The sequence below is a fragment of the Clupea harengus genome, chromosome 24, assembly GCF_900700415.2.
Source record: "Clupea harengus chromosome 24, Ch_v2.0.2, whole genome shotgun sequence".
Taxonomy (NCBI): domain Eukaryota; kingdom Metazoa; phylum Chordata; class Actinopteri; order Clupeiformes; family Clupeidae; genus Clupea; species Clupea harengus.
The window spans coordinates 15,091,890-15,103,210 of NC_045175.1; the positions used below are offsets into that span (position 1 = coordinate 15,091,890).

The 11,321-nt window shown below is 38.8% G+C and overlaps 1 protein-coding gene across 2 annotated transcripts; it reads right to left on the reverse strand.

Moving 5' to 3' along the window:
- Positions 1-5,702: 5,702 nt before the first annotated feature.
- On the reverse strand, positions 5,703-10,657 carry LOC105902850 (GTPase IMAP family member 9-like). Of its 2 annotated transcripts, none has more exons than XM_012830529.2 (3): positions 10,600-10,657; positions 8,316-8,432; positions 5,703-6,853 (listed from the first exon to the last, which is right to left on the reverse strand). In XM_012830529.2, exon 3 carries the CDS (start codon positions 6,825-6,827, stop codon positions 6,009-6,011), a length of 819 nt encoding a protein of 272 aa, XP_012685983.1. In that variant the 5' UTR covers positions 6,828-6,853; positions 8,316-8,432; positions 10,600-10,657; the 3' UTR covers positions 5,703-6,008. The 2 variants fall into 2 exon arrangements, with proteins under 2 accessions (XP_012685983.1, XP_031418385.1); XM_031562525.1 differs by lacking the exon at positions 10,600-10,657 and adding an exon at positions 9,967-10,590.
- Between the last annotated feature and the right edge of the window lie 664 nt (positions 10,658-11,321).

Here is an 11,321-nt window from a genome sequence, read left to right on the forward strand (position 1 = left end):
TCTTCACCACCAAGTCCAGTCGCCCACATCCCAATAACGTGGGGTGACTGCTCGGTCCCTCACATTCCAGATGAAACATATGCGAGGTGTGGAGCATCACCCCTTCATGTCCTCTGAGTTTTAAAACACACCTCATGTCCAGCCCAACTGAGGCATCATTTATCTGTTTGGAGCTGTGCTCTTCCCACTCCACTAGAAGGGTTATCAGTCAGTAATGTTAGCATGGTCAGTTGTATACTGGTTATACAATGTGTGTGTCTTTTACCGTATCACTAGAACTAATGACCAGAACTGAGCCATGGTTCATCTGTTTTGACCTGTGCTCTTGCTACGCCACTAGTTCTAGCATTCAGCTCCATTATGTATCCATTTACACTGCTGAGTGACTCATTGCATAGTGACTCATCAAGATCAGGAGATAAAGATACATTTGAAGATGAAGATAAAACAGCTATGAAAGGTCAGAGCTGGGATTTTTATTGTGTTGCAAAGTTCAATGCATAGCTATGTTTTACAATTTAATTATGAGGGCTATTGTGTGACTATTGAGCTATTGTTGTGTCAGTGGCAAAGATGATTTAAGAAAAATATTATTCATGCTTTCAGTTATATGCTTCCATGTATTAATTTTCATGCAGAGAGAAGATGGTTGATTGAAATGTATCATGTCAGTTGTGTACTTGTGTACTTGAACCATATTTCTGACTCTAATGTACATTAAGTTAAGGTAGGTAAAGATCATGTTTACTGTGACTTGGTGTTACAGATGCGTGGATGAGTAAAAGGGGCTCCTTTGTGAACTCAGATAAGTCCTTGATGAACAATTAGTACATTTTCAGACAGATGTCAAGTTTTAAAAGCCCACTGGTGTGAGAAATAGTTTGGCACAGCTGCATGTCATCAATCGCTCACAGGAGAAGGTAGTGGGTGAGCAGACTCTCCTCTGTGCTGTTTGGAATCAGCCTCATAGAGCTCCCTCTAGGCAGTGCGTCGCCAGGCCTTTTTTTTCTTTTCCCGTAGGCAGTGCCTCGCCCCAATCGCCCTTATGGACAAGCCGCCCCTGTTCACCATTAAACAAAGTCTCAAACTCAAACAGGGGCGTAACTATAGGGGGTGCAGCAGGTGCGGCTGCACCTGGGCCCGTGGGGTGTCGGGGCCCATAGCCGGGGCCAAAGATATATGTGCATCGCCCGACGGGCCCCTGCTCTAAGTACGTCGCTCGATGGGCCCACCGTCAGTACAGTGTCAAAAATGTTTCGGATATGCGTATGTTAATACGCGGTATTTGTATTTTTCACGGTAGTGTCAAATGCTATATATACGCTTGAAAAGGCAAACATATCTGTTACAAACCAGCTGTACTGATATGCAACAAATGAAGGACAAACAGAATGGGCTCGAGTCTAGGGGGTTTTAATAAACAAAAAGAGCGACAATAGAACAGAGAATTTCATTAACAAAGATAGGACGACGAGGAAGGCCGAATAGCGTGGCGGCACGCAGTCGAAGGAGAGAGAGGCCTTCTGGTCGGCGATCCCGGCCTTAAAACATATCGGGCTCCGCCCACGGCTGACAGGCAACACCTGCACACAATCAAAATAGTAGGCAAAGTAACAGACAGAGAAATAAGGCAAAACAGCGACCCCTAAGGCAGGAGGACGTAACAATATCTCAGTCATGGTAGTTATATTTTTTTGGGGAAAAGTAATTTATAACAAAATCATATGCTTATCCTACATGCACTATATAAACTATCAAAAAAGTATTCAATGAAATGAATAAGTTCTTATTTTCTTTGGTATTTTTGTGATTAGCAATGATGATTGCTGGGTAATATGTATGTTGTTGTCCAATGTCAAATCTCTGTTTGATCATGTGACAATACAATACGCTATAGTTAAACCAATTAGAAGGTCTGATAACCTAGTAATTAGTTCCTAGTTCTTTGACCACAGCACAACTTTACTCGTAACAATGCCTTTTAAGCACAAGAGTGGAAGTAGAAAATGACAAGAGAAAAAAGAACAGGAGGAGAAGCAGTGGCGGTTCTAGACAATTTTTACTAGGGGGGCCAAGGAGGGGCCAGTGTTTAACCAGAGGGGCACATCAAAATTATAAGATTTTTTTTTAACCAATAGTAGCTAGGTAGTCATATATAATAATATATAGTAGTGCTGTCAGTTTAACGCGTTATTAACGGCGTTAACGCAAACCAATTTTAACGCCGTTTTTTTTTATCGCGAGATTAACGCGATTTAAATCTTTTTTTTTTTTTGATTTACATTCTTTTTGGCCTCGCAAACTGTGTAGTAGGCTAACGTTACGGTTTGGGTGAATGGTGAGCGCAATACGGCGAAATGGATGATAAAAAGCTTCTGAATGGAAAGTTTACTTTTAAAAGTTGTGTTGTGCAAAAGAAGCGAGCTTCACTGTTGTCTGAAAATGTCAACAGGCAGCTGGCTGAAAGCAAAGAAGTAGTAGGCTTACCTTTTATTGGTAACCTAACTGTTACGGTTCATTGTTTCTGAAATAAGAGGCCTGACTGCTATGTTCCCAGCAAACTTGAAAAAAAGAAAATATTAAGCCATGGTTTAACTGCACTATAGGCTGAGTCCTTGTTTACCTGAAATGTGCACTTTATAATTTTATTTTGTACCGTCCTGTTTGGCAATGTTGGTTTTCAATAAAATATAACATTTGCATAAAGCAAGCCAATCCACTTTTCCATGTTGATAAGGGCATTAAAATTAAAATAATAAGATGGAAAAAATAAATAAACGAAGGGACATTTAGAATAGATAAAAATTTGCGATTAATCACGATTCATTTTGAGTTAACTATGACATAAATGCGATTAATCGCGATTAAGTATTTTAATCGTTTGACAACACTAATATATAGTAATAATATAATAATAATAGTATTGTTTTCTGTTTATAGTTTCTTCAAATTTAGACTTTTTAATTCTAGTGGTTGGTTAGCTGGCCAACAACTGACAACAAACATATCGTCATACAAAATTGCCCCACCAGAAATTTCGGGCTAAAATCGCCACTGCTATTCACACTAAAATCTAACCATGTGCTTTTTTATGTGATGTCTCCTTTAGGATTTGTTTTTGGCGTTGATACAATCGTGAATAATTACTGTGTCTTATCAAACCTAAACTCTCCTGAGCAAGCTAGCGAGCTGTAGCTGATAGCACATCTAAATGAGACAGAAGGACAGCGATATTTGGAAAAGGCATTGATTATTGGCTGCGAAAATATGTATGTGATCACAGGTCATGTAAGTCATTAAAACAGCGATTATCAACCGTGTTATTTTCGTGGTGGTTAAGAGTGCCAATATGGGCTGACGAGTTGTAGCTAAAGCCTTTAGGAAAGGGCAAAACAGCTTGCTAGCTATTAGCACTCTAGCTTGCTCAGGAGAGTTTAGCTTTAATAAGACACAGTAATTATTCACGATTGTATCAACGTGCTACATTTCACTTAACAGGTCAGTCATTCCCTAAATCTTTTGGAATATAACGAAATTGCATATCTGAGTTTCTTTGGCGACAGCTGTCACATCCAACAGCAAAACATATCCCAGGCATTTGAACTTTCTGTGGGTGACCGACACACAGCTAGACTACTGTATCCGTGTTGGACACAAATAGGGCGGCGCTTAGACACAGTGACGTCACATGGTATCCATGAATAGTAGTTGATGAGCTCTCATTCAACGACGAGCACCACACCTGGCAAACTACAGTGTTTGGGTGCGCCGCTTTAATTTACCCGTGTAGAATGTTGCGTCGCATTAGTTCTGCTTTTGGCGCTCGGGTGTAAAATCATAATAAATTCATAATTGTTTTATTTGGTCGGCATGGGGTGGCCAGGGATATGTCTACCCCAGGCCTCCGTGTAGAACCGCCACTGAGGAGAAGGCGGCAAAGCTGCCTAAATTAAATTATTTTGGCTTTTTAACCAGCCCGTCAACGCGTCGCCAGCCCACGGAGTCAGCAGTGCAGCAGTTCAGCTGGGATTAGCATCGCTGCTTCTGCCCTCAGTGGTGTGTCAGCAACCATGTAACAGGTATTGTGATAGATATACATTTCAAGACAAGTTATAGCCTACACACATTATGGTAGGTCAGGATTACTAGGCTACAAGTTGGGTAAATAGTGGTCGCTATTATTATTGCTTTCTAACATTTTTTACGGTATACAAACACTTTTGATTAGCGTTTTTTTAGACGCGGTTGCGGAAGTAGGGAAGGCTAAGTTTTTTTTTTTAGCGTTCACTAGGGGGGCCCATAATAATATCTTGCACCTGGGCCCGTCGTTACTACGTTACGCCACTGAACTCAAATGTATCTTTTTAACAGTTTCTATTTTCAAAACAAACAAAAATATTTCGACAATTCTTCATGCATCCATAACATAATACAGACCACAAAATATACCATTGTCCATTTCGATAGCATGTTGTCCGCGGCTGCGGATATTATTTCCATTCAAAGAAAAAGCACGTTCTATTCCGTGTGGCAAACTGAAATCCGTATGTTAGACCATTGTGTAATAAAACTCTCACGGTCTGAATGAGCGAACAAAAACTCTGACGGTCCGTATACACTGTATATGTGGAATGAAAACCTGTGGCAAAGAAACGCCACAGTCTCCGTGTGTCTCAAAGGCCTGTGGCCCAAAATGCTGAACGTCTCCGCGTGTCTCCCAGGCATGTGGCCAAAACGCCGACAGTCTCCATCTGAATGTCACAATACTTCCGGAAATTTGATCCTCTTCCAAGTTCACGCCCATCACCTCAACCTATCAACCCCCGTGGACCTGGGCATGAACTCCTCTTAATCTATCACACTAAAAGTTTTAATTAAACAGTGTCTTAACTAACACACATAAATCATATGACAAAATAAAGTATACAATCATTTGAAAATAAAATATAAATGCTTGTACATCACAGTCCCCACCCCAGCCCCTACTGTGGGTATGCAGTCATATTATCCCCATATTGTCCCCACCACAGCCCCTCATGTGGATATGCAGACAATGATTACAGTAGATCCTTTCCTTTCATTATTCAGGCCACGAGAGAAAGGAAGGGAGGCTTTTAGACTGGCCCACTGTAGCCATCAATCTTGTCCCCTGCCTTTTTGTCTATGTTGAGAGCCATCAAACATGGTTCCTGGCTTTTGTGTGTCTTGGAGCCAGGGCTATTTGACTGACTGTGGGCCTTTGTCTACAGCCACGACATGATGGTTGAAGCCAAAGGTATTAGCATCTATATGGTCATACCTGGTAGAACCATATATGGCCCTTGGTCAAAGCAAGACTTCCCCTTTGTCCTTTAACACACTCACTCCCTCCCATAACATTATGTCATTGTTTACACGTTAATTCTACACTATAAGAGTCGTAACTCTCTGTAAGAACATTGAAATAATTATCTTGTGAATCGTGCTATTCTAGTGTATTGTGTGACATGCTGGAATAAACGTATTCTTACGCTAAACTACTTTCCCGAGTACCTGACTATCTGCAATCTAACTTTGGACCAAGAATGCACGGACAGCAATGATCTTTCACTTCAAATTCAGTCCCTTTCAGTGGCCAGTATGATACAAAACGGAGTAATATCAGACAATATAGTGAACATGTGCCTAGTCACATAAGGCAAGGACTTAACACAACAAGTGCATGCTGGGTTGGTTTTTATGTACTCCAAAATAAAAACATCACACAAATTCCTTTTTCTATCCACAATATGTATTAATGTCTTACAGAGAATACTATATCTAGAGGATAATATTTTCTTTATTTCTTTATTTCTTCTTTCATGTATTGAAGTATGAAACACAATTTTGTATACACAGTCATGCCTAGAACCTTTCGAATGGGAAGTAAACAAAAACCCTATCAGCTACAAAAGAAAAAGCGATTCTTCAAAAACATGCACGATTTGTTTTCTTTCAGTTTCTTGAAAGAATTATACACAGATATTACATTATGTTTCATCTTCACGTTTTTTTTGTATTTTTTTTGCAAGGAGCGCGACACCACCTCCTACTGCTGTTGCGGCCCCTGCTCCAATCAACACTGCTGGGAGGGCGATGAGTTTTGTGACTCCAATCACCGCTCCTCCAGCTGCTGCTGCTGTCATTCCTGCACCTGAAGCCACAGCCAGAGCAACATCTTTAGTCTTTTCTCTTGTCCTGCATTTTTTTATCTGTTTCTGGGCTGTCTCAAACATTTCTTTTGTATAGTACTCTCTTCTCCTCTTTTTGCTCTCCACCATGTCTTCAATTTTCTGCAGCAGAAGAGGGACCTGATCTAGATTTTTGTCTTTATTGTTAAATCCATGAAACCTGTCCCCACAGTGACCAATGAGGTTCATGAGATCATTACTTTGTTTAACATATTCCTCTAAGGGCTTATCCTTAAGCTCATCAGTGTGGGTGAAGAGTATGATTGCGTAATGTAAAACTTCCTCCCCAAAATTATCACGGATCCACTGCACTGCATCCTTCTCTTCCTTGCTGTATCTAACCCCAAGACTGATCACTAGCAGGAACGCATGGGGTCCAGGAGCTGTCATAGAAATACACTCTTTCAACTCATCTCTCAAAGCATCATTTTTGGATTTCATGTCACACACACCCGGTGTGTCAGTAACTGAGATCCTCTTTCCCGCTAACCTGACCACCTCTGTCCTACACTTTTTCGTCACAGATTCAGGTGACATCTCAGATTCAAAGTCTTCTCTTCCCAGGATGGTGTTTCCTGATGAACTCTTCCCTGATCCAGTCTTCCCCACCAGCACCATCCTCAGGTCAGCTGGAAATAAAGGCACTGTGAAAGCAAAGAGTTAGACAAATATTTAGTGCTTTTGGAAACATCTGACAACAGTACAGGAGATGAAGGCACTGTGAAAGCAAAGAGTTAGCAAAATATTCAGTGCTTTTGGAAACATCTGACAACAGTACAGGAGATGAAGGCACTGTGAAAGCAAAGAGTTGGCAAAATATTTAGTGTTTCATAAACACATGTTGCCCCATTGTACAGATATCGTATTCTCTTTAGATTTGTAGTCCTTTTCAAAATATTTGTTAAATCCCTACTACCAGTGAATTTGACCACTTTCTGTTTGTCTGTTTCAATAATGCTCATTATTATCATTATTATTATTATTATTATTATTATTATTATTATTATTATGAATGTGATTTCTCAAGCACACAGCATTCTGTAAAACAAGCCATCAACGTCAATACTTCAGTGTCAGTGTTTTGTTTACAGGTTAACCATTAAAACCAAAGATTTTACAGTGCAGAGCATTATTCTAATGTTGAAGATGAATTTGAATATGTTAGTCCAATGAAAAAAGCAAAAACTAGAAATGTCAGGTTTCCCTCTGACACACAGATAACACTCACTTCAATCCTATCTTCTGAAATATTGAAATTGAAATATTTAAAGTTTTAAAGGTTTTTTTCTCTTATCATGTTGGCAAACCACCAGTCGTTACAAGTCAGCTCTCTCACAGACAGGTAGAATTATTATTATTATTATTATTATTATTATTATTAGAGTTATAAATTATTATTAATATTATCTCCACCAAGAAGGTTATGTTCTTGGTGCAGTTTTTGTCTGATGCAGGATCACAGAGTCTGTCTAGTAATGTAATGATCTAATTGACTGAATCACTGACTCAGCAATTGCACTGCATTTCTTGTGTGAATTGATGCATATTTGTGTTACAGAGACAAATTACACTCTAGCACTCTGTAGCAAAAAGTCTCTGAAGTATCAAAACTTTGGTTTGCAGTAGCTGTTACACAGTTCATTAAACATACTCTCCGAACCTACTTAATCTTGTGTATTGCATGTGTACATGTGTAAGGGCAGCCAAAATGTTACCAACGACGGAAAACACCAGGCTGGAAGGGTTAAATGTGTCTGAAAATTATGGGACAGTAGATTGCCTTGTACATGTCGTTGAAAAATGCAATTCATCTAACTTCGTTAAATTATTCAATTACCCACAATATCACTAAGCGTATAAGTTGTAAGATGTAATGGCATGGCACACAAGGAGTTAAATGAATGGTTAATGAATGAACAGTTTATTAATACAATACATTTTAACTTCAATAATTCAGTTAAAATGAAAGTAAAGTAAAACCCAAATGCAAAACTGTAAGTGCAATTGTAAATAATAGTAATACTAATTGAATAAACTGGTTGGATGTCAATTAGGCCAAATATACTTAAATTGACATAGACTAAGTTTGGCAGTTTCCTAACTCACCTCTTCTTTCAAATCCAACACGTCAATTTGTGGGACATCTTGATGTACACAAATCTAATCCACACAATCGGCACTTCAGCCAAGGAAACAACTTCGTTTCAGCAAAACAGCCAATACCTGAGAAGTGGAAATGAGTCAAATGAGAGATAACACCGTAAAGTGACAAAGTGGTGAAATTAATTATTTTACAGAGAAAAGGTTGTTGAAAAGTATAAGTCAGGGGAAGGATACAAAAAAATGTCCAAGGCACTAAACATCCCCTGGAATTCTATAAAATCCATCATCAAGAAATGGAAGGAATATGGCACATGTGTAAATCTGCCTAGAGCAGGCCGTCCTCACAAACTGAGTGACAAGAAGGAGACTAGTAAGAGAGGCCACCAAGAGACCTATGACTACTCTGAAGGAGTTTCAAGCTTCAGCAGCTGAGATTGGAGAAACTCTACATACAACAACTGTTGCCCAGGTTCTTCACTAATCAAAGCTTTATGGAAGAGAGCCACTTTTTCCCACCTTTTCTCTGAGTTGCGTGGAGTGATCTTTGGTCTTCATGGTGTAACAGTAGCCAGGAATACTGATTACTGAATACTGACCAGTGAATGGACCTTCCAGACACAGGTGTCGTTATACTACAATCACTTGAGACACATTCACTGCACACTGATCCCCATTTCACTTCTAGCACCAATTGACTGGACCTCTGTTAAATTAGGTCAGTCTATTTAAAGGGGGTGAATACTTATGCAATCACTTATTTTCATTACATATTTTTATTTAATTGACATAACTGTGTAGAAATCACTTTTCACTTTGACATTAAAGAGGGCTTTTTGTGATTTTTTTTTGTCCAAAAAGCCAACTTATATCGACCATGACTGATTTATAAAAGCAATAAAAGGGTAAAACATCCAAGGGGGTGAATACTTATGCAAGGCACTGTATATACACTGTCTATTGTAGTTGTGGTATTTTTCATGATCGGCTGATACATAATGACCCCTGATGGTGGAGAAACTTAAAACTTATGAGAAACATAAAACTTCTGTAAAAATAAGAAGAATCCATTTGAAATTAAGAAAGGCTGCTACAAAGCATGCCTGCAACAGGTACGTGCTAACTCACTTTTCTTACTAATGCACAGCTTGCAAATAACTGTGCAATCTTTTAATCAGTTAATGTGCATGCTTTCTTACAGGAACATAGATTGTCTTTCCCCAGAAATATTTAAAAACATTTATATTCCCTTTAGTAATGGTGGATATATAGCTTGTGGCATTTCTGTAACATTGAAATTACATAAATACGCATTAAAATTGACATGGCTAAACATAAAAAGATTGACTAATATATGTCATAAAGGAAGTTCACAGTATTAGTTTAATATATTAAATTAACTAAAACAAAAATGTGTGTATCTTGGAGTGGAAAAGAGATCAATGTTACAGAAATGTCACATCGTAAATCTATAGAGAGAGGGGGGAGAGAGAGAGAGAGACAGATACGTAGAAGAAGAAGAAGAAGAAGAAGAAGAAGAAGAAGAAGAAAGTGACAAAGAGAATGAGACAGAAACAGCCAGAAGATGGATGCAACTTGATTGATACAAGGAAGATGTTTGTTTTCCCCTCACGGTCATCGTTTAGTAATTACTCACCAGTCCAGTGCCTTCTTCACCAATCTGATCACATAGATCAGTGTTTCAGCCAATGAAAGGATAAACTGATGCGTATTTTATCATGTTGTCATTTAAATTTGGTAAATAATACCTACTATCAGCAAGTGAGCTTATTTAATGTCATACTAAATCGAACGAACGTCGCCTGCTTTCCGTGTTTACATCCGACGTCACAGCAGCTGACGCAGCCTTACTTTCACTTTGGAAGAAACGATACTTAACGTGCAGCCAACAAGCCTGCTTATTAACATCCGACAAATATATAACATAGTTATCTGTGATAACTCTGAAGTATCCTAATTCAGATATCATAGGACTATTGAACTAAATTTGAATCTGACGTTTGAGTTGTGTGAGGAACTTTCACGGTCGAGAAATAAGTCAGAAAAACAACGTCGCTGCTGCAAACACACACACACACACATGTCTTCCACTGTAGCTTCCCCTTCTACTTAAACTGACTTGAATGGCTCTCGTCAACTTTCGTCTCGTCGGCCCACACGAAATAGACAATTCAACCTGATGCAGACCAAGCTGCCTTTGTTCTACAGGGCAACTGATACGACAACTAATAACAGTCACTTAAAAAAAATGCCCAAGTCATTTTCTTACCTCCTCCCTCAAAGGGCTGTGTACCGTAGGCTATGCCTATGACGTATGTCTCGGCTGCTGACACTCATGAAGGCGGAGTTAGGTAAAGTGGCATATTAACCCTTTCAAACCACTAACTCCTACTTCTTCCGTGGATGTTTTGATATCGCTCTTTAGTTATTGTTGTATTGTATACAAATGACGTAAATGGCGAACAAATTAAAAGAATGTCAACTACAAACATGGTGTTTCTGATCATACCAATCGTGAAGGTTTTAGTGATTCTAATTATGTAACCATTTATTATATTATATAACTCTCTCTCTCTCTCTCTCTCTCTCTATATATATATATACAAATATATATATAATATAGTTTTTAATTAACTCTGTAACCTAATGGTACTGGTAATGTTTTTGGTATTTCGTATCTAGTACATGTATTTCCATTGGATGATTTTAAGCACCACTATTGATTTGATTGAGAGAAGGAAAACCCTCTATAAACTAGTATGGCTTTAACTGACAGAGATCAACTGTTAGGTGACCGGTGGAAGTAAATGGTGTACTGGGGAGTTTTAATATCAGTGCCCTCCACTGTATTGCTGCAATGTAGTTGTGTGGTATATAAAGACAGTTGACACACACAGCCTATACATTTATTAAACTCACAGAGAATATACAGTTCTCTGCAAAAAGTGTGTGTGTGTGTGTGTGTGTGTGCATGTATGTATATAGGTATAT